General features: G+C 34.9%; 2 protein-coding genes across 3 annotated transcripts; both read right to left on the minus strand.

Moving 5' to 3' along the window:
* Positions 1 to 4988: 4988 nt before the first annotated feature.
* Positions 4989 to 8040, minus strand: LOC120086687 (ACT domain-containing protein ACR2). 2 transcript variants are annotated; one of them, XM_039043450.1, is made up of 8 exons: positions 7633 to 8040; positions 7421 to 7492; positions 7241 to 7292; positions 7036 to 7150; positions 6851 to 6918; positions 6109 to 6765; positions 5898 to 6002; positions 4989 to 5637 (listed from the first exon to the last, which is right to left on the minus strand). In XM_039043450.1, exons 1-8 carry the CDS (start codon positions 7824 to 7826, stop codon positions 5296 to 5298), a joined length of 1605 nt encoding a protein of 534 aa, XP_038899378.1. In that variant the 5' UTR covers positions 7827 to 8040; the 3' UTR covers positions 4989 to 5295. The 2 variants fall into 2 exon arrangements, with proteins under 2 accessions (XP_038899378.1, XP_038899379.1); XM_039043451.1 differs by having other exon boundaries at positions 7421 to 8040.
* Positions 8041 to 9382: 1342 nt separating this feature from the next.
* LOC120086913 lies at positions 9383 to 21132 on the minus strand. Its single transcript, XM_039043721.1, has 10 exons — positions 19650 to 21132; positions 18652 to 19125; positions 18247 to 18548; positions 16355 to 17074; positions 15995 to 16273; positions 15657 to 15818; positions 14609 to 15547; positions 14093 to 14308; positions 12768 to 13028; positions 9383 to 10516 (listed from the first exon to the last, which is right to left on the minus strand). Exons 1-10 carry the CDS (start codon positions 21004 to 21006, stop codon positions 10169 to 10171), a joined length of 5058 nt encoding a protein of 1685 aa, XP_038899649.1. The 5' UTR covers positions 21007 to 21132; the 3' UTR covers positions 9383 to 10168.
* Positions 21133 to 22688: the final 1556 nt, after the last annotated feature.

Consider the following 22688-nt stretch of genomic DNA (forward strand, 5'->3'; position numbering starts at 1 on the left):
GAGAGATCGAGGGTTGTGTTGTCACACGTCCGCTCCCACTTACTATAGACACTCTCTCCATTTACCTTGATATTGATCTATATAAATGCCACCGTAGGAGAACACCCATGGTGCCTCGAGGTCGTGTGTAGATCTCACAATGTGAACTTTAAGGAGAAACATGAAGAGGATGAAATGAAGTATCATATACTTCATTTTCCTCCCACTGAGCGTTTTACTTAGGGATAATTAACTTAGGAAAATTCGGCTACTAATTTTATCTAAGTGATTGTTTAATTTGCCCAAAAATAAGACTTGCCTTTGGATAGTTAAATGATTTTGATTAAGATTTGTTAAACTCTTTAACAAACTTTAATCAAACTTGCATGCATATAACAAACCTATATAATTCACCTTTCTAGGTAAGTTCTCAGGTAGGGGTGTTACGTTTCCGTCAACTTAAATACCCCAACCTAGACAGAACATGCCTTAGACGAAAAGTCCCTTATAGTTACATTTGTTACATAGTTAATCTTTTATTAAGAATCAATTTAGTCCAATTAAATTGATAAAAAGATTAAACTTATATTTCTAATCTCATTAGAAATGTGATCTTAGGTCTATCTGAATCATGTTTTAAAATAGTTTTAAAAGATAATTTTGACCTAAGGTTTGCATGCAACTTTGAATTATTAATTTTAATTTCTAATTTCATTTTGTTATAAAAATTATAAGTAAATGAAATAAATTAAAACCATTCATTGCATGTGGAGCATACTTAGGTAATTTTATAACAATTATGAATTATCCTAAAATGGTGACATGCTTCATGCAATTTCATTTCATTACTAACATACATAACAATTATATACTAAAATAATGAGATTATTAATAACATACTTTAAACATACATCCATACTATATATTATAACTCTTATAATATTAATGATGCATGCATATGTTATTAATGCATGCATGCATATATTATAACATTTATACTATATGATGCATGAGCATTCTGTAATATTAAAACATGCTAAAACATACATTATAACAATTATAATATAAATGATGCATGAAATAAATATATAATCTATGATGGGATTTTATACTATATGGCATACAATATGACATATAATAATAAAATAATCATACATCACATGCATAATTTAAAGACAATTAATGGATCGAGATTGGACACCTAAAAGAAATAAAAACATAATACAAAGGAAGAGTCAACCAATTCAAAACAAGTGAACCTGGTCTTGAACCGCTCGACCGGAACTGCCTAGCACTGATCGCCCACATCCAACGCATAGCAACGATCATCCAACGTCATGCTTAGCAAAGATCATATATTTCTATCGCATAGCAATGATCGCACAATGTTATTGCATAGCCACGACACATAGTGCTATCGCATAGTTATAATCGCACATTGCTATCACATAGCACCTCACGCTAAGTGCCATCGCGCAACAGACATCGCCAAGCACCAATCGAACGAGCTTTCTTGTTCTTCCAAATTGGATTTTGTTTTCTCCAGAAAACACATCGGCAACAGCACGAGCGACTCAAAACTTTAAATTCATACTCGATCGCACTTAAATGCCCCAAACATGGGCCCTTACAAACCAATTTGCAGAAAGAAAGCAATGAATATAAATAGTCCAATTCCGAAAACATCCAATAATCACAAAATCATACATTCCACATAACATTCATCATATGAATTACATAATACAAAATCCCACCAGAACTCTGTAAAATTAATCCAAAATTTTGGAAAAATTTGGGCCAAAAATCGCGCTCTAATACCAATTGAAAGAACCAATAAAAGTCCTTGAGCGGAAGCATGGGATCGGATCAAATACCCAAAATTTATAGAACATAAATTTTATAGCAAAAACATACAGATTATGCATTTAAAAGATAATTGCAACATGCTTTAAAAACATATTATAGAAGAGAAAAAGAATTTAAGAAACCTTGCCCTTAAAGAACTCTTCTTCACGAGATTCCTTCTCTGAATCTTGTCACGAACAATCTCGAACCCTCTAACTGTCAATGAGGACACCATTAGAATGCTACCTTTGTATTCTCTAGGTGAGAATCCAGGAGTTTTGTGGGCTTTAGCTATTTTGGAAGAATGGTTTGTTAGAGTATTGAGAGGAAGAGATCATATTCATCAATTCTCACATAACTTTTTTGTCTCTTTTTCTTATGAAAACTACATCAGGAAGAAGAAGAATAACCTCTTTTTATTTTCCCACTACTACGTTTAAAAGAGAAAAGAGGGTGAGGGAGTTACCTTCCAAAATGATTTTTAAAATAAATTAAATTAAATTAAATTATTTTCATAAATCAATTTAATATATATTTATATGATATCTACCTTATCATATAATATATATTAAATTATATGTTATATCAAATATACACATAACCTATAGTTTTTTTATTGTATCAAATACAATATAACCTGTAGTTTATATTCTCTCACCAATGGCATTTAATATAAATCTCATTTATGTTAAATTTAATTATGTGAATCAAATTCATATAATTAATATTTTAATCATATTCAAATATTTATTTCTTTTCAAATAAACTTTATATTATAATGTATCGAAATACATTATAGTAATTATATCACATATAATTAGATTAAATTAATTCTATCACATATAATTAATTCCCTCAATTAATTTGAACAATTCAAACTAATCCAAAAATTGATTCTCATTAATTCTGTTGAGCTACAGAGGGGACCTCATGGACATGTAACATAAAGCTTCAACTGTACGTGAATAATTAATTAAACTTCTTTAATTAAATTATTCACAATCCGCCAATTGTCGGGCACTCCATTAAAGACCGACAGCTGCACTTTTCACGCTACATATATATTTTTGTGTCCATTAGATATAACCAATCAACAGTACAATGACCCTTCACAAACTACTCATAAGTACAGCTAGGCCAAAATACCGTTTTGCCTCTATAGTTACATCTAACTCTTTAAGTACCACCGATTCCTCTAATGAACAATAAATCATAGTCCAACTATGACCAAACCCCTCTCGGGCCAGGAGACAGTATGGCGCCATATTGTTCAAGCCCCGAAATCAGCCCTTAAGAGAGCAATTTAACTACTTACCCCGACGTTGGGGAAGGAGTGAATTCCTTCTTATGTAGCTGTATTCCCAACTCTCAAATCAGAAGAATCTCCAAAATAGTAGGCTTGTTGAGTCGGCGATCTGGTCACTCTCACCTATACAAATCAAAGGATCGCATTCATAGACAGGAGTTCACAACTCACTCAAGATTCAGGTCATGTTATATTTGGTCATCCTCGTGAAATGTAAGTGTATTATGAATGGCGTTATATAATGAGACTAAAAATTTCGTGGTCTGGTCTTATACAAACTCCTTTGTATAGAATATCCCCGCTCACATGTTTCCACATGAATTATCAGGATCGGATCATTTGTAACATTTTACAATAATTGTAACATCTACAAAGCGGGTCATACTCGTAGTGTCACCAGGATAAGGTATCCAGCCTTATCCATCTACTACAAGTCATTAGGTTATCACTTAAACATGATCCACCTGTATGTCTCTACATACATGTTTAAGCTACAAGATAATCTTGGATGTTAGTTTATTGGTTTGTGGTTAATGCAACTAATTTTGAAATAAAACGTCACATATTTTATTACATAAATAAAATGTTTGTACATTACAGTTACAAACTATGGGACCCTACGAGATTTAGGGCATTAACCTCAACAATGTGGTCTTCTTCCAAAAATGTAGCATTTGTCGATACAAACACTTTATTTTCACTTTGATCAAAGAAGTACCCATCTCTTGTTTCATCAGACCACAGGGGTCTGAATGTATAAGCTCCAAGGTCTCTAGGTCTCTTTGACTCTATAACCTTTTCCAGTAAAAATTCGTTTTTTCATTTTGCTTTCAAGGCATGACTCACATACAGGTAAAGAGTTTTCTTCCGAACCATTTAGAAGTCCACTTTTCACGAACCTCTCAATCCTATTGAGATTAATGTGACCTAACCTTAAATGCCAAAGGTGGGTATTTTCTTTAGGAGAAACTCTTGGTCTTTTAGCAATTGTTGCCATTCTGAACATTTCAATATTTAGGACAGCCTTTGTAACTAAGGGTCTTAGTATATACAAGTTACTTTCCATTGAACCAAGGTCTATCTCCATTCCATTCTTAAAAATAAACACTTTATTTTCAGATAAGGATAGAGAATACTTTTGTTCAATCAGACAAGAAACAAAGATTAAGTTCCTCTTGATATTAGGAACTACATATACACTATCTAATAATATATATTGTTTCTTGTCTAAAAATAACTTAAGCTGGCAATAGCTAAAATGACCTCACCAGTACCATCTAAATTATTGATTTCTTCATATACACCATCTAAATTATTGATTTCTTCATAATCAACCCCTTTCGCTTGAATTGTGAGAACTTTCACTCAAACAATTCCTACGTTGATTGCATGATCTTAATTGTAGTGATCATGCTCTCAAATATTTTGGCCAAGACATCGGGTATGCTCGCCAAAATGTAAACTCGGACCTTATTATTGGCCTTCGTCCACCTTTCGTATGCATCATGAACACTTTGTGTTGCATCAAGGGTTAGGATTAGAGGACATTGTGAAGTCAAGGTTGTTTTTCATGAAAATAGTTTTAATCGAATCTTTCCAAGTTGTATAATTAATATCAATCAAACAAGTAGAGGCAAATGACTGTTTAACATTTTGCTGAAATGAAACAGATTAATCTACATTAGATTTTAGCATAACTATAAAACATCCAATCAATTTTAGCAAAAATTAAATGAGCCTCATTTCACATCTAATTTGGATGGCTGAACAGAACCAATTTTAGTTGATGCCTGAACAGAATCAAAGCAAACCCATCAAGAAAAGATTGTCTCGAATGTATGAACCGTAATCTGCTCTTCTAAATTCAAAGGTTTAGGCTCATGGAAGCCTTTCATTTCATTCAATAAATCACCATGCTATACAAAAGAATCATTTCTTTGCATCATTATTATGAATGTGCATCCAAATCTATACTCCACAGCACATTTGCATCTAACATCTGCCACACAATCTTCTCATTTTGCCAAACCCCATACTATTTACAGCCAATTCTATGTCAACTCAATATCATACACATATAAACATCTAACTGATCCATTTTTTTTTTCTCGTTCTTCTGTTTTATGTTGCAATCCCTTTAAATTGTTGCCAGGATAAAGACAGAGTCAATGCCTGATGGCAATGAAGTTGTGAGAGAGGCGCTCGAGCTGAGACTTGACCATGTCGCTGAAGGAGAAACGAGACCTGGTAATTTGAGGCGTCGATGGAGGGCTTGTCTCGTTCTTGACTCGAAGGACAATGGGGCCAATTTCCTTCTTCACGGACTCCACCATCTCCATGTCTACTTCTTTGCCTGAAATATCTTTGACATAAAATGCATTAATGGCCTTCTCTCCCTGTGTTGCTATGTCTGCTCTCACCACATTCAGCCCATTTTCCCGCAGAACCCTTGTTATATCTGATAGCAATCCCGCCCTGTTGTTTGCACATAACTCCAGCCTCACTCCCTGACCAATATTGTATTAAAAAATACATCAACATCAATATACTTGCAGCTTCTTCCTGATGGCGGTGTAGAGATTAAAGTTCCGTCTCTGTAAGTGATTTGTTTTGTTTCTTTTTTTCTTTACTTTTTGTTAAAATCACACCTTGGTTCCTAAACTTACTAAATTTTATGTTTATCTGCAGCTCCTCTGACTGTATTATAGGGATAAATATCAGGACCAAACTTATAGTTCAACATAACTTTTTCTTTAGGGGTATTTACCTCGCAAACACGACGTTCAATGGCTGCCTCTAAGCATTTTATCACCCTATGCTTGTCATTCTCTGAGTTCAAGGGGTACCCATTCACATGTCTTATAAAATACTCCTGCATCACAAATTTATACCATTTCCAAAGCGATAGGTTAGAAGAATAATTTATAATTTCATTTTAAATTGTGATGTTGGATTGAAATGGTTGTAGTTGATAATACCTGAAAAGCATAACCTCCCTTGGAGCTAATGGAAGCATGGAAGATTACATATTGCATATCAGTAAGAGTACAAACTGTGTCAAACATAAGCCTCGGCCGATCCTTGCACTCGATGCTGACAATGGAGTATCCTTTCTGATCACAGCTTTCAATCCCCACCGTTGTCTTCCTCCACTCTTCATTGCTTTTGGGTCTCTTTGAAATGGATTCAGAGGTCCAATCATAATCTTTAACTGAGAGCAAGAGTTGGTGCAGCCGCCGCTCCACGTTGGTTGTTATGGTGGCTGATATCTTCACTTCTTGTTGCAGGGTATGCGTCCAACTGGTGATCGGAGGGGCGGTTGCCGCCCTGAGGACAGTGGAGAGATGCTCCTCAATGCTGGCAAGCCGGTTGGGATCCTCGATAGGACTATCTGTAGATTGGTCCGAAATGTAAGCAATGCAGGCCAAACGAGCATTGTGGCTCCAAGCATGAGCTTCCACAACGTTGCAATGGAGGTCAGCCAATGCAGCAGATATCTCGGAGAAGAGACCGGGCCGATCGGTGCCAGTCATTTCGATGGCCGTATGCTCGCCGGAGTTATCAGATTCCAGAAGTTTGTTAGCATAGCGTCTGGTTTTGGCCGAGTTATCAGGTCCTTTGGTTGTTCCAATTGCCTGCACGTGCATGGAAAACAGCTAAATCAAGCAGATGGTCAAAAAACAAAGATGAAAACACAAGGAAGAGTGGATTTTTACGGGCCTGTTGGATCGAGTTGATGACTTTCTGGTCGGTAAGTTTGTGGCTATTCTCATCTTTTACATGAAAAACTGCAGGTAAAAAAATTACCCAAATTCAATTCCATCTCAGGAAGCATCTCATCAGAAGAAATGGGAAAACATTTATTCATATTTGGAGAAAAGAGAAGGGAAAAATGAGATGGGTACCATCCATGAACCAGCCTGCATCACAAGAAATATAGCTTTTTGAGATTGAAAGGTTCAAATCTGTTAAAATCTGAACCACTTCAAGGAGGAGACCTTGTTTGTTCAAGCTATCCACCTGCATGAGAAATGAAGCCCATCTGATCAAGTAGAAGCCAATGAACAATCAAAAGAAGAATAGTTAATAAAACCCACTATTAATTGCTACCTTAACAATGGTGCAATCCTCCATGCTTTCATTGTCAATGCAGACCCTGCAACTGCAAGAAGAAGAAGAAGAAGAAGAAGAAGAAGAATATTAAGGATTGATTGCATTGGAACTTGGATGAAGATAATTAGAGGGTTTAATCTGGAAGAAAATAGTAGCTAAGTTAATTTAATTACTTACGTTGGGCCATTTATCCTCTCAGGAAGAGTATCAAAATCAGGATCAAAGTAGGGCCAACAGACATTCTTCATGCTGCAAGATAATTTTTTTTTTGTTTTAAAAAAAAAAAAAGAAAAAAAAAAGTCTCAAAGAAGAGAAAAGAAAGAGAGAGAGAGAGAAAGATGGAAGATGAGAAGAACAATGGGAAATGCATGGAAATGAGCTAAAGAAACCTATAATTAGGGAGGAAATGCATGATTTGAGGGATGAATTTTGCTTGGCATGCAAAAATAGATAATGATGAAGAAACTAGAGAGGAAAATGGGAAGAAAAAGAAAAAGAAAAGAGAAGAAAAAGGCCAAAGGGAAAAGTCAATACAGAGGTAAAGTAGGGGAAGATGTGGGAGTATCCCATGGCCAGCTGACATCCATAATCAAACTTTGTGGCTCTTTAATTTATTAATTAAGATTAAAAGAAAGAATCTAAGATTCTTGCTTTAACCTCTTAATTAATCAGAGACAAAATGACAAAGCCTTTATATAAAATTTGAAAAATAAGTTATTTTAATTTTTTGTTGGAACTGGAAGGGGGAAAAAAGGAGAATAATAATGTGTGGAAGTGGTTTGTCTCAACTCTTTAGAAGAAGAAAAAACAGAGCAAAAGTGTTTTGTGTGTGTATGTGTGTTTGAGAGGACACGTTTTCTGTTTTTTTTTTTTTTTTTTTTTTTAAATTTTACCTTCTCTCAACCTTCTGTTTTCTTGGTTTTCCTTAAATCTCTCTATCTCCCTTCTTCCTATTTTGGCAATGAGCATTTTATGGTATGTTGTCACTTGTCAGCTTGTCAGTCAAATAATGGTTGTCCTTGAGTCTTTGACTCCTTGTCCATATTTTTCTTTTAATTTTAGAAAGTGAGACAGAAAAACCCACATTCTAGAGATACGAAACGGTAGACAGAAGCATAATTTAGTGGTAATTGGTAGTAATTCTTTTATTTAAAGTTTGGAGTTCAAATCTTTATACTTGAAGTTCAAATCTTTATATTTTACGTTTGGTGTAGTAACGAGATTATATAAATTTTATGAAGTTTTGTTAATTGCTTGGAGGATGGTCTTATGGAATATTTTGTTCTAAGATTTTGATTAATGAGAGTTGTATAATATATATCATCATTATATTTAGATTGTACCTTTGGTAGATTCTTAAATCCTTTCAAATCTATGCTTCACTTATTGGATTGTTCCATTTCCCATGAATGTGTAAGAATTCAAGTTATCTTAATTCTCAAATGTTGTATTTTATATCAATTAAAAGATTGATTAATTAATTTTATTATTATTTGATAAACCAATAATTATTTTTCAACATTATAGATTCTTTTCCATAATCAATACAAAATTAGAACTTTTTCATGAACGTTATATTCTTATAGATTTTAAGTGAAAATATCATACTTCGTACTTTGAAATTTTTTTCAACTTTCGAAAATTTTTTCAACTTTTTTTCAATTTTGATTTTTGTACTTTTAGGTTTTAATTGTTCAATTTAATCTCTACTGTTTATTTACTTATTGTTGATTTTTTAAAAGAAAAAATTATTATACACTAATATTTTTCTATAAAATTGAAAAACATATTTCTTGTATAATTAATTTCAATAAAAATTGCGTATAGAAATCAGTGGTATTTTAACCTAGATTTTATTACGAACGGATTCCATTTCAACAATTGCTTTGCAAATATATGAGATTGGGAGTCTAAACTTTCCATGACATACAACACTAGAATAAAAATAAAAGTTAAACATTAAGAGGCGAGATGAGCGATTTCTTTGAAGATTGTGCATTTAGTTTATTCTTATTTAGCATCTTATATGAACATGCTATATAACAGATCCTAATCAGAAACATTTATTTTTTACATAACTTTGATGAGTGGACTGATACAACAATAAGAACATTCCAAAAAGCAATTGATAGTTTGAGGTCACTTTGAGCAATATAACACCCATCAAATTATTTGGAAAAAGAAACTGTTACTAGAATGCTCAGATACATTAGATGAGATTCAAATAATGAGGATTCTTTATTTGGAAGTTAGAAGGGAAAAGAAAATCTACCCTTCTCTTTTCTGTCCCTCAGCTACATGCTTCTGCTTAGTTCATACGGTTTTTTCCTTCTCAACTCGGACTAATCTGCCTATTCGACTCCTATTTAAACTTATTCGTGCATGATATGATAAAAGATCAAGCAAACCAGATTGTCCATTTTCATCCAAAATTCATACCGAGGCAACACATGAACAATATGCTTGATTATTAACCAAGACAAACTTTTCTTGATTCAGCTAATTAAGACGTGTATTTAGTCGATGTCGGTTACCTCAGTCAGTAAAAAGCCATGAAGGAAATTGAATCAGAGAACCAAGAAGGTAAAAAGAAATGACAAGGGATTTTCTGGGATGGCCTATTTGCCTATAATGAACTTTTATGACCTGAAAAGAGAAATGCATATGAATGGCATTTGTAACTGCTCGATACTAAGAACGGAATCAACTAGAATCCTCACAAACTCAACTATGAGAACCCTATATTCATAGACCATTTTGCTATTTCATTCAATCTTGCATTCCGCTCCCAGAACCGCTAGACCAGTAAAAATGCCAACTCAAAAAAAAGTAACATCCTTCTCTCGTGATGTTATCCATCTTAGCTCTATTAGGGAGGAAAAAAAATTGACTATGTTACCATTGTGGCTGTGACCAAGTGTTCAATCAAGCATGGTTGAACCATGGTCCAACTCCACCACCATTCACATGGCCATTGCTGTGGATCCCTGAGCCATTGGGGATGAGTGAAGGAGGCATCCCGACTGCCATCGGGGGCGGTGCAGAAGTGTACAACCCATGACTGTGAGAGAGGGAATGAGGGCTCACAAGAGGACTGCCAGCCGGACTCCCTTTGCGCTGTTGAAGAGTATGAATTTGCCTTAATCCTTCTTCATGAATTCGGGATAACGTCTCTAGCTCCTTCATTGACAGAGCTTCCAAACCAGCACCATAAAGAGGGGCATGTCTTGACATTTCCTCTTGTAGCGATGCTTCAAGTGAATGAATATATTGCTGTGCAAGAGAAGAAAAAGTTACATTAATCCAACATGGACTAGAGTTGTTCTGTTTGAATTAAAAAGAGAACGCAGGACGTTGTGGTGATAGATGAACTTCTGTAAAATTCTCGAAAATAACACAAAAATAAATCACACGTTTAATAAGCATCTTCAACATTGAATTGATTTTTTCCTATTGTTCTGCTTATCCAACAAAATCTGTGATAATAACTAGAATTAGGGGTGGATGCAGAAAATAGAAAAAAAAAATGGAAAAAAATGTATAGAACTGCTGCAAGAATAATATAAGGTCAACGGCCTTCAAAAAGAGTTCTCTCACCACAATCTAAACCCTGATATTTTATACAGATTTCTTCAACGATCCCTTCACAATTCAGCCTTGAAGGTATTCGGTCCATAGTAGAATGTTCATCTTTCAGTAACAGAAGACAAAAGATTTTGTTGTGTGGATCTCTTTATTTGAAGAGCTAGAAATTGTGGGGAAGTGATGTTAAGGAAAACCCGTGAAATAGCTTAATTTTCTAAGGAGCTCTTAAAGAATGAGGAGCTTTGTTTGAAGGTTCAAAACTTCATTGCTCACGTAGAATTTCTGTAGGTGAAGATTTGAGTAGTTTTCATTTTTTCCATCATTGCATTACACTAGGAGGGTGTTGACTTCATTTTGGGTGCTTGTGAGTTAGTTTTAATTGTGGGTTCGTTTACTTTTGAAACTCTGATACCTTTTCGATATTTAAATGAAAAGGTAGGCCTCTGTTTCAACCATCTCAACAAACTCCCCTCTCTAGGTTGAAAAAAAAAATTGACATGGCAAAAAGGTTAAAGGGTGTGTTTGGAATACATTTTCAAGTGTTTAATTTAAAAAATAAAACATTTTGGAAGAAATTGGAGTGTTTGGCAATCACTCAAAATAGTTTTTCAAGAGTATTTTAATCCCTTTTTATCAAAAGTGTTTAAATAAAAATGAATTTTTTTAAACACTTTTTTGTCAAGTCAATCCAAACGGGCCATAAGTTACCTCCCCAAATCCACGAGTTCAGTTCAGGTGTCTTATTTAGGTATGAGTACTTAATTACTCGCTGGAGCTGCACTGGACTACATTTCTTGCAAACCATGCTCAAAACAGTTAAAATGCGTAGCTTTGCTGAAATGCTCACCAACTTTCATCCCTCTCTAAGTGGAGAGCTCTTTATAATTCTCTTTTGGGGTATACCCCTCTTTTATAATTTCATACCATCCATGAAATTGTTTCTTATAAAAAAAAAAAAATGCTCCAAGCAATTATCTCTTTCCTGGTTGGGCTACACTCCCATCCTCCAGCTCACCTCCCCTTTTTCTCTAAAAATGAGACCAACGCTTCTTTCAGCCCATCCAAGTTCATAATTGCAACCAAGCTCGTAGCGTTCAATACCTGACCAGATATTATTTCAATAATAACCAATTCTAATCCAACTGAGATGTTTGATTCTTTCCACCACATCCAAACCAAGGGAAACCTTGGTTGCTCCACCTCCAGCTCTCACTTCTCTTCCAATGTCTCAGGCAGACACATTTCAGTTTCTTTTGCTTGTTACAGCCATCTCCAAAGCTGTTCTGAAACATTTTTGTAACCTCTACTTTCCTCAATTTCATGGATGTCAAAACACCCTTCATTTCCATCAGCAGACCACGAAGACTCTCCCAGTGTTGTATAGATTTTGGATCCACCACAAGGAAATGCTCTGTTGCTATTGATAAGAACCGGAATTTGGAGTGGAAAAGAAAAAGATATGGCACGTACTGGATAACTGTAGCAAGGAAAAATAAAGAGGTTGATGGATTTTCATGGCTACTACGTCTTTTCTTTTCTTTTTTTTAATTAACAATCATTGATGGTGTCAGGTAGAAGTTTGCCTTCTGAAAAAATTTCAAGGGTACACGACCTCTCTCGCACAATCTAATCCTCAATGTTTGTCTACCTTAGCTCATTTACTTCTCCCGATTTTTTGTTGTCATTAACAACTTCCCCGAAAAAGTTCGAATTATCTCATATAGTGACTCCTATACTAGCTAAATTACATGTACAATAGATCTTCACTGTTGAAGAGATTTTTGCGAAGTATGATGCAGACCTAACATGACCCATACATTATATATCCACTCTAATGCTATATCATTTTTGTTCGTTAAATTTGGCAGGCAACAGAAATTTAAATAAGCAGACAGAAATCTAATAGAGAGATTACTATCATGTCGAATTAGGAAAAAACCTGGCAGGCCTGCAATTTTGCTTCCATCCCATCAATATATGCTTCACATCGAGCAATCTGCTCTTCCTTCTCCCTCTTTTCTCCTTCAGTCTGTCCAACTGTTTGTGTAAGCCTACGAACTTCATCTTCTAGTGACTGCCGGATTTCTTCCCTCGTCATATTCTCATTTGCATACCGTTTCAGTTGTTCATCAAATCTTTTTCGAGCAGCTTCAGCACTCTTCAATCTCTCAGCAAGTGCATTTTTTTCCTTCACTACTTTCTGCCACATTAGAGATTGATGTCATTAACAAGCTTAAAGTGATTGATCATACGAGGCAATAACCAACTATTTAAAAGAAAACAGTTAGATTTTCACTAGCATGTGAACATATATGGCAACGTAATCCTTGGAGCCCTTTCCTTTAGGAGGGTCTCCTTTTGAGGACTTGTCTTTCTGTATACTATTGTATTCTTTCATTCATTCTCAATAAAAATAATAATAATAAATAAAAGCAACTTAATCCTTTTATTTCTCCAAGAACAGTAAAATCACAATAGCAATGGATAATGAATGACAGAAGAATGGCATGTGACCACCGAGTTACAAAAGATTTCTCAAGTAGATCAAAAGAAAAGAGATATTATAAGAGCTATAGAAAGATGTACGAGGTTCTCCCTTGAAGCCTCACAACTATTTTCTTGGATTGAAGTTTTAGATTTTTCATTTCCATTAGTTACCATTTTCTATAATTCAATACTAGGAAATTGACATTTCAACATCAAATTTTTTATTCATTCAACCAATTATTTGTATCAGTACGATCTTAATAACACTTTCCATGGATAGACATATAGGAGACTATATGTACAACACTTGATGACATCAATGGCACCTATAGTTATAGCTCAGTTGTCCAATTTTTTATGGAAATGTTTAAACATAAATGTTTCAAAATTTCAATGATAAAAGTGCAGATCGGATACAATAATGGTAATGAATACAAGTCAATATGCAGTAACCAAGTTAGATCATTTAGAATACGATTCAGCTTACAGCATTCATTGAGCATCTAATATATAAACTTATTTGCAAATCATTTCCGTACTAGTGATAAGTATCAAACGGAGATGTCAACAAAAATCTTTGGAGGCCTTTCTGGCTTGGCCAAATGTTTTTCTATTAGTCTTTTGGCTACAGCTAAATTTATTATTCATTTTTCTCAGAACGTGTGTGCATGTAAGTAAAGATTAATTCAAATAGGGGTTGTCCAAACAACTTACTGCCCATGAAGAAAGGATAGTCGTTAGTTTGAATAATCATTAGCTTAAATTATCAATTGATACCTTCATCTCATCACGTTTTCGGGATTTCAATTGTGCAATTTGAGTCTCAGCATCATGGAGACGATCATGGAGAACTTTCTTCTCTGCTGTTAACTTCACAATCTCATCATCTCGCTCAGAGCGAAGCCACTCAAGCTGACTCTCAATGTCATGTATTTGTTCAGAAAGTTCCCTTCTCTCGCGAGAAAATCGCTCCATCTCAGCCTTCATCTCATTCTGTCAATTTTTTTTTAAGATCAACAATTGTGAAACAGCAAATGGATAATAAAAAGTTAAAGTAAGAATCTTGATAGAATCTATTCCGAAAGCATTTCTTAACTTTTTATGTTTTTACGGCGTGTTTAAAAGAAGTTACAAAGATCATGTAAATTTTGTGTTAAAATTTAATACTTTACTTTTTAAATTCACCATGTTTTCTTTGACGTGATTCATTAATTCTCGCCATCCATATACCATTCAATGGGCAACTAAATCTAACTTATGAGCAATGTACATGGGCAAGCCAGAATCAAATACCTTAAGGCGATTGTTCATAGCATCAGATTCACTCAATTTTTGTGACAGAACAGTTTTTTCTTTCATCATATTTGAAATTTCTAATTTGCTTTCTTCACGGATACGGATGATTTCATCTTCAGTAGCACATAACTGGTGCCAGAGAGCAGCACGGTCAACATTTGCTAGTTCCGCAACATCTCTCATCATATTTAGCACAGGTCTGATTATTTCTTGTTCATCACCCATCAACATAACCAGAATTTCCAAATCCATATCTACTTCACGGTTATTGTCTGCACTGCTGGTTACACGATCAACCAATCTTTTTAGCATCCTGGCCCGATACGACTCACTTGCATACCACTTAAACAATAATGGGTACAGCATTTTCACAAATCCTCTAACACGAGGGTCTCTGGAGAGTGCTAATGTTTCGGCAAGACCAACAATAGAAGTAAAATCATCCCGCTGGACTCTCAGCTGCTCACTAGTTTCTCCATCTATTACAGAATCTCCAGGCTGGAAGCTTTCAGTTACAAATCTAGTGTTGCTATTTGCTTTTTGAGCAAGACGTTTTTCCAACACCACAGCAATAGATTTAACCGTGATGGCACCACGAGCTACAGCTCTCTCAAATGTCTGTGATGCTTCAACGGCAAGACATGGTATCGATAACATCTCAATCAAGATATAGATATCAGAAAAATGACGAGCAGCATGTAAATCCTGTTCATCCAACGGCTGTAAACTTTCTGAAGCAGGGCCAGGTTCACCAAATAAGAAAAGCTCATGTGATATTTTTGAGCAGAAATCATCAGCATCATCATCACAATCAATATCTCTGAGTATAATATCAGAAACATCACCCCAGCTATTTACAGTTTTACTTAATAAATCAAGAACACATGGGGAAACCTCCATGCCCAAATTCTTCAGCCTACAGCGTACGGATCTCACCTATACAATGAGGCAGAATAAGGATGTAGTACTCAGAAAAGTAAACATAATAATAGAGTACAAAGGTTGCAGAAAATATAAGCAATGCCCAATCATTCCATATACATACCGCTTCAGAGAGATGTTGGCACTGAGCTCCAGCTTTGAAAACAAAATCTATAGTTGCAGCAAGAGGCTCATCATTTGAATCTGCTAAAAACTCAACAGCTTTAAATAGAACTTGTTCCCAAACTTCAGTGCCACACTCCAATTGACTAAGAGCACCAAAAACCTAAGGAAAAACAATGTTCCAATCAGGAGAATGAAGCATTCTAAAATCAAATTTTAGAAGAAACTAAAATTCCAGCACAACATAAACCATAGGAGCACATGCGTTACACATGATTGTTTCCTTCAAGTAATTCAGTGAATAAGGATCGAAAGGAGGATATATAACACTGCACTTACAGGTATCCGCAGTGCTGGCTCAGCACCAGGCTGTTGAAGCCGTTCTAAAAGCACACCAGCAGCCAACGGATGTTCTGAATGCTCGACCAATTTAGGTACTAATGCAACCAGGTCAGAGTGTAGATGTCTGGGAGCTTTATCCAGCACAAGTGCAATCTTTTGTGCAGACTGAGGCCGTCTTCTTGGCTCAGGACATCCTCGAGGGACAGCCCCATCTAGGGCTCTCAATGAATTTACAATCAAGCCTAAAAGCTCCTCAGATTGCTCAGGCCACTTGGTCTGCGAATTCAATTTGTGCTACCAATAAATGTCAAGGAACAAAAGAAAGTCGTTCACCACTGAAGCAGCATTAAAATGTACCTTTGTACGGAGGAAGACATTCTCTGAAACCCCAGCAGATGTTTCAGGTGGATGTATTAGCTCTTCAGGTAGAGACTTACCCTGCCTATCAGTTCTATTCATGTCAGAGCTTTGTACAGCAGGAGCACTACTACTTTCCTCGACGGAATCCAATCTCTGAAATGGAGGAAAATCTGCAGCCTCTGTTGCTGCATTTTCAATTTCACCTTCCGGTGGAACGGTAGTAGCTCCATTGCTAGGAACAGAAGGCTTTGAATTTGCTTCCAAATGATCTCCAGAGCCCCCTTCCGAAGGTTGACAACACTCAACCATTATATCCAACAGTAAATCAATAATCGCCTGCTGTAATACTTTGACTCCCATCAGCAAATTCATTAAACTGGGGGACGACTCATCTGTCTTTGAGACCTTTTTCCCATCATTGCTACCAGATAGTTTAGTAGGAAGAAGTAAGCGCTTAACTTTAGCGGGATCATCAAGATAAACACGAAGTCCAGTAAGAAAGCCTGCAATTGCACCGGCATCCATTAAAAGTTTTTCTCGCAAAGTGACTTGTGGTTGTGAAGGATTATCCCCGTATGTTAGATGAAACCCAGCTGTGGATAGAAGGTTTCTAAAAATGTCTTCTTCATCACCACTTATTCCTTCACTATCTTCTGAATCAATGAGTTCATCCGGATCAGTAGTCAAAGCATCCTGATCATCTTCTGAAGCCAAAACCTGAAAGGAAGGTACCGCTTGAAAACAATCACATAACCATCTCACATAGTAAAAGATATGGGAGTTTTTTTTTTCTTGTCTTAAGGAAACAAATTTTATTGATGTATGAAATTTACAAAAGAAGGCCAATAGCCCAAACCAAAGGTGTTACAAGAGGTTTCTCCAATTGGTAAAGAGATGTAAGGTTATAAGAGAAAGATATGGGAGTTCAAAAATATTAATTTTGGAATAACTGATTTATAAATAGCCTTGAGAAATAGACAGAATTAAGTCCAAAATTGTAGCCCAAGAGATAAACAAATATCCATGAATTTCTTCCTTTTCCCTGATGAGTTCTACACTTCTACTGAAAAGCATATACCCGAAGTGTGAACATATCAGGAGAAGGAAAATGTCTTCTTTGCCATTTGTGATTTAGTGTAATGAACTTACATTATAACTTCCTTTATTTAGTCTTCTTCCTCAAACAATTCTATTACAGAAGTCAAGAACCCAAAAGTCAAACTAATTAATAAATTGAACTGAAAAATTACAAATCTTATGTAAAAATACAAATCTTATGTAGACATTCATGCATAAATATCAAGAACTTTGAAGAACCAACAGTAAATAAAGACAAATTAACAAATCAATAATCAAGTGACAAATAACTTTCAGTTACTGAGAGGAGAGAGAGAGAGGGATAGAGATTTGAGCCTAAGTATATAACTCTCGTACATTGTAGGTCTTGGTGCGTATGAAAATTTTAAATGAAAGAATTTTGTGCAATTGAGAGCATAAAAGTAAAAATGATGCAATAAAACGATGTTCTCAATCAATTACTTGAAAAGAAACAAAAGCTACTGACCACCACCAAGCTATAGTCTTAACTTAATGGTCTTAAAGTTAACTCAAGAGCTTTTTGTAACTCTAGATAGGACCTCTTCGATAGAGTTTTTTTTTTTTTTTTTTTTTGGTAATATATCTTATTATCATATCATCAATGAAATATTTATTTTCTATCTTATTATCTTGGATTGGAACTCATTTTTGTACAGTTATTCTCTTAGTTGGCCCATTCATACACCCTTCTGATTTTTTCCATTTTTGAAAGCTTGGTTTTTTTATTTTTTTAAAGAATGAAATATTTGTTTCATATAAAAGAAAACAGAACCATGGCAAGATCCACTGACCTCAAGATCTGAAAACTCAAACCATGGGCAGCAATCCAATATTTCACATACGAAAACAACTGTATCTCGTACAAGAAACCCCGCTTCTGCCTCTAGCATGTCTGACACCTTCATGAATTGCAAAACAGAATTATTCCATGTCTTTGTACAAATAGAAGACTCCTTCCACACAGTTTTTGCTGGATATTTTTGATTCACCACGGCCATTTTGTATCTGACCCAAAAGTTTTTATCTGGATCACTGCCAACAGACTGATCACTCTCCAGATAGATGCAAATGGTGTCAAAGGACTCATAGACGCCTGCAATGTTTGAAATAAATTTAATATACAAACTCACGACAATTTTTATAAGAAGACAAATAACAGCGTTTCCACCTAATTAAGGAAGATGCAGAAGACATACCAATACGGAGCTCACATCCACCAGCTTGAAAAAATTTACTAAAAATTTTACGAGTCTCCATTATTTCCTTGAAGGACAAAAAGTTCTCCACCTTCCATGTAAATGAACTTTTTTTGGCCACCTTATCTGTAAGAGAGCTGGAACCGGTTGGCTCCATGTCTTGATCGTTAAAATCCTGCATCACAGATGTCTCCTTTAATATAAGGACCTCTGCGGAGAATATTACAGTATCCTGAACAAGAAACCCGGAATCTTGATCAAAGAGGCTGGTAAGTGTGACAAACTCACGCCATCCCCAGTCTTTTGCAGCTTTGGAGTACCGGTTTTGAGACTCCTTTGTAACAGATTTCTCTTCCATCTTCTGGTTTACTACCGACAACCGATGACTCACAAAACAACTCCAATCACTGGAAGTATTTCTTGAATCCGTAACTTCAAGAAAGACTGAAAGGTGACATGGTGGTTGAGACTGCCCTGGTACCAGCAAGTAGAAAGGACAATTTAATCAACGTATCCTAAAACAAAGACTAACAATAAACAAGAGCATATATGTCCTGTTAAATTGTCAATCAACTTAACATGCAACTCCAACAATATGGAAACAATAACAATGATATCAGACTATCAGAGACATCTAGCATGATCTAGCCAAATATCGTCTCAACTCAAACCATTTCCAGCAAGAAGATACGAAGTGCACGTGTAACTTGATGGCTATATTCATATACAAGTTTTTAATCTCAGAGCAGACAAAACATAGAGAGTGAGACGTGCTTGAAAAAAGTTCAGCTGAAAGAACCATGATAAAGAATAAAAATAAATTATCTACATGTTGACCACGGCAGGCTAGAATGTCAACCCAAAACAAAATTCATAATGATTAGATAAAATTCTAGATGCTTGAGTTTTTCTTTCTTTCTTTCTTGTAGGATGTCTCATCCTCTTTCTAATCTAATTTCGGTTTCGTGCAGAAGTTTTTGGGGGAAGTTTGGGCATACCTCGAGGATATACAATGAGGCGACAGTCGCGGTTCCCAACCTGAAATCTCCTGCTCTTGATGCAAAGACCTGTAATCTTCCTCTTCTTCAAGAGGTCCTTTAACCTTGTGAAGTTCTCAATCCTCCATGTGAATTTCCCCATGTGACCATCTGATTTTCTAATTCCACTTCCATTTCTACCTCCAATTAATCCACCATTCTTTGAAAAATTACTAAACTCCTTGATAACATGAAAGGAGGTACTAAACACAGCGGTATCGTCAACTAAAAAACCAGAATCTTGCCCAACAAAATCAGACATCTTCATATAGTCATTCCACCCCAAACTGGTATTGTCCCCACTCTTATTATCAGCTGCAAATCTCCCATATGAGTCTCGATGCATGTGATTCAAAGCAGGCTTCTGGTTTAACACGGACATCCGAAACAAACACCAACAACTCCTATCAGGTAATATTACTGTCTTTTCGGTATCCTTGCTCTCTAGACACATTGATAAATATTCAGCCCCATTCACTGAGCTCTGATAGACACTAATCCTCAAATTACACTCTCCAGCTGGGAAGACGGGACTCATTATTTTCTGTGTTTTTATCATCTCTTTAAACAAACTAAAATTATGAACTTTCCAGGTGAACTTGCCGCTGAGCACCTCGGGCGCAGGGCAAGCAACAACCGAGGATGCCATCATCATAGATGAGGCTGGCTCATTGTTATCCCGGGTAAAGTTTACAGACTCATTGAGAATTAGAATATCAGCAGTGATCAAAATAGACTCGTTATTAAACAGATAACCGAGCTTAGAATCAAACACGGTGGAAGAGGGAGTAAAATCGCACCATCCGTGTGACTTCTTCTTGCTCGAGAAACGGTGCCATGAATCCCGATGAACGGTCTTGGAATCATCAAGAACGTTGACGATGGCCAGACGGTAGCTCGCAAAGCAATCCCATTTGGAAGAGGATGTGCCGCGCGGGTCCACGATTTGAAGGTAGATTGAAATATAGCCCGGCAGTGCTTGGGAATCCCCTTTTGGATATATCAACAGACGGCAATCGTAACCTCCAACCTCGAAGTACTTGCTCCATAGAGCCCTAGCCTTGATTCTTGGAAAATTTTGTACTGTCCATCTACACACCGCGGAGAAGTCCCCTCGTCGATCGACAGTCACCGTTTCTTGCGCCCCGCCGCCATCCCTTGACCCGACGGCCAAATCCTCCGCCGCCGCTGCATTCGATATCGATTGAAGCTTCTCCAACGGCGTCGTCGACGATGAGGACGACGACGATGATTGCGAGTGCTCCGATAACCCCGTGGTGGATGATGAAGATACTGCCTCAGATATACTCTGCTTCATTGTTTCTTCTCTTCTGAGGGCTTTGTTCGTTCGTTCGTTTTGGTTTCTCTTTACTTTTGCTGTTTTCTTTTTCTTTTCTTTTCTTTTCTTTTTTTTTTTTTTAAATCAAATTTTCACGTAGAGAGCGAATGAAGAAGAAGAAGAAGAATAAAGAGATAGAGAAATTAAAATTTTAAAAAAAAAATAAATGAATAAAACAAAATAGAGAGAGAGAGTTTGTGATGTGTGGTGAGAGGGTAAGAATAGTGAAGCTTTGGACAATGAGATGCGCATGATAAGCTAACTTGCGCGTTTTTCCCTTCGAAATTTCTCTATCTTTTATTTTTTGGATCTTAAATATATATATATAAATATAAACATAAATATTTACACAAAATAACCAAATAACAAAATTTTAACCTTTTTTTAATAGAAACGGATTGAATTCTATTCATGTCTATCAATGATAAAGATTGATAGAAGCCTATTACTAATAGAAGCAAGTCTATCAATGTTTTTTTTCTATTTCTGAAATGGTTTGAATGTAAATTTTTTTCTAAAATTTATTATTATTATTATTTAATCCATTTAAATAAAAGTTAATTTTGAATGACCAAATTAAAAATATATTATAAGTACGTGAACTAAAATGAATAATCTTCAAATTACGATGATCAAAATAATATTTTTAACTATTTTTTTGTTAAAATATTGTTTTTATCCTTCAACTTTTTACTAAATATAAAAATAAAAAAAAATAAAAAAAAAAAAAAAAAAAAAACTTTGAAATTTTTAGTTTGTGTCCATTTGATTCCTAGACTTTAGAAACATCCATAAATTTCTAAACTTTCAAATTCAATTTTGTATCCATAAGTTTTTTAAACGAATGATAATAAAAATAAATTATTATCCAATGGAATTTTTTTTTACAAATATTATATAATTTTCAATTTTATGTCTAGCACAACCAATTTTTTAAAAATTATATATTAAACAGGTAAATAGTCTATTAAATGCCAAAATTAGCTCTTAAAAAATATATAAAATTAAAAATTTAATAACTTATTTGATATTTTATAAAATTGATCCATCTGTTAGGTACGAAATTCAAAATTATAAAATATATTAAATAATTTTTAACATACGAAACCGAAAGTTTTAAGAATAAAATTGTAATTTAAGCATCTCAAAATTAGTCCTCTAAAGTAGGATGTCTCGTTCGAATTTCTTAAGTGATATATTTTTATTGATCTATTTCAATAGTGTTTAGACAGATAAGTGAATCCCATTTAAAATGCACTTCAACCTCATAATTTCGATATATTTATTAATCTGTTTCTATTGTGTTCAGTATGGGTCTTCTTTCTTTTCCCAATAATAATAATAATAATAGTAATATATACATATATATAATTAGCATATTTTTATAAAGTTCGAAGACAAATTACTTTACTTTTCCGCGGTTTTCAATTATAGGAAATTAATAAAAATATTTATAAATATGGTAGCCTATCCCGATCTATCGCAGTAGACTATGACTTTTATTATTATTTATAAATATTTTCAATAATTTTACTATTTAAAATAATTTTTTATATTTTTTGAAAAATTTAATTTGGTATGTACTTTAATTTTCTCAAAATATGGCAACTTTTTTTAGTTGTAACTTGTGAATGGGTGATTTTAATATTTGATATTTATGA

This window comes from Benincasa hispida, chromosome 9 (assembly GCF_009727055.1).
Source record: "Benincasa hispida cultivar B227 chromosome 9, ASM972705v1, whole genome shotgun sequence".
Lineage (NCBI taxonomy): Eukaryota > Viridiplantae > Streptophyta > Magnoliopsida > Cucurbitales > Cucurbitaceae > Benincasa > Benincasa hispida.

Coding starts and splice junctions, on each gene's coding strand:
- LOC120086913 (XM_039043721.1), bottom strand. CDS start 21,006: ATGAAGCAGAGTATATCTGAGGCAGTATCTTCATCATCCACCACGGGG. Junction 15,819..15,994: donor AGCCAGCACTGCGGATACCT/GTAAGTGCAGTG, acceptor GTTTTTCCTTAG/GTTTTTGGTGCTCTTAGTCA. Junction 13,029..14,092: donor GAAAACGTGATGAGATGAAG/GTATCAATTGAT, acceptor CTAATGTGGCAG/AAAGTAGTGAAGGAAAAAAA.
- LOC120086687 (XM_039043450.1), bottom strand. CDS start 7,826: ATGTCAGCTGGCCATGGGATACTCCCACATCTTCCCCTACTTTACCTC. Junction 7,493..7,632: donor CATTTCCTCCCTAATTATAG/GTTTCTTTAGCT, acceptor ATTATCTTGCAG/CATGAAGAATGTCTGTTGGC. Junction 7,293..7,420: donor GAGAGGATAAATGGCCCAAC/GTAAGTAATTAA, acceptor TTCTTCTTGCAG/TTGCAGGGTCTGCATTGACA.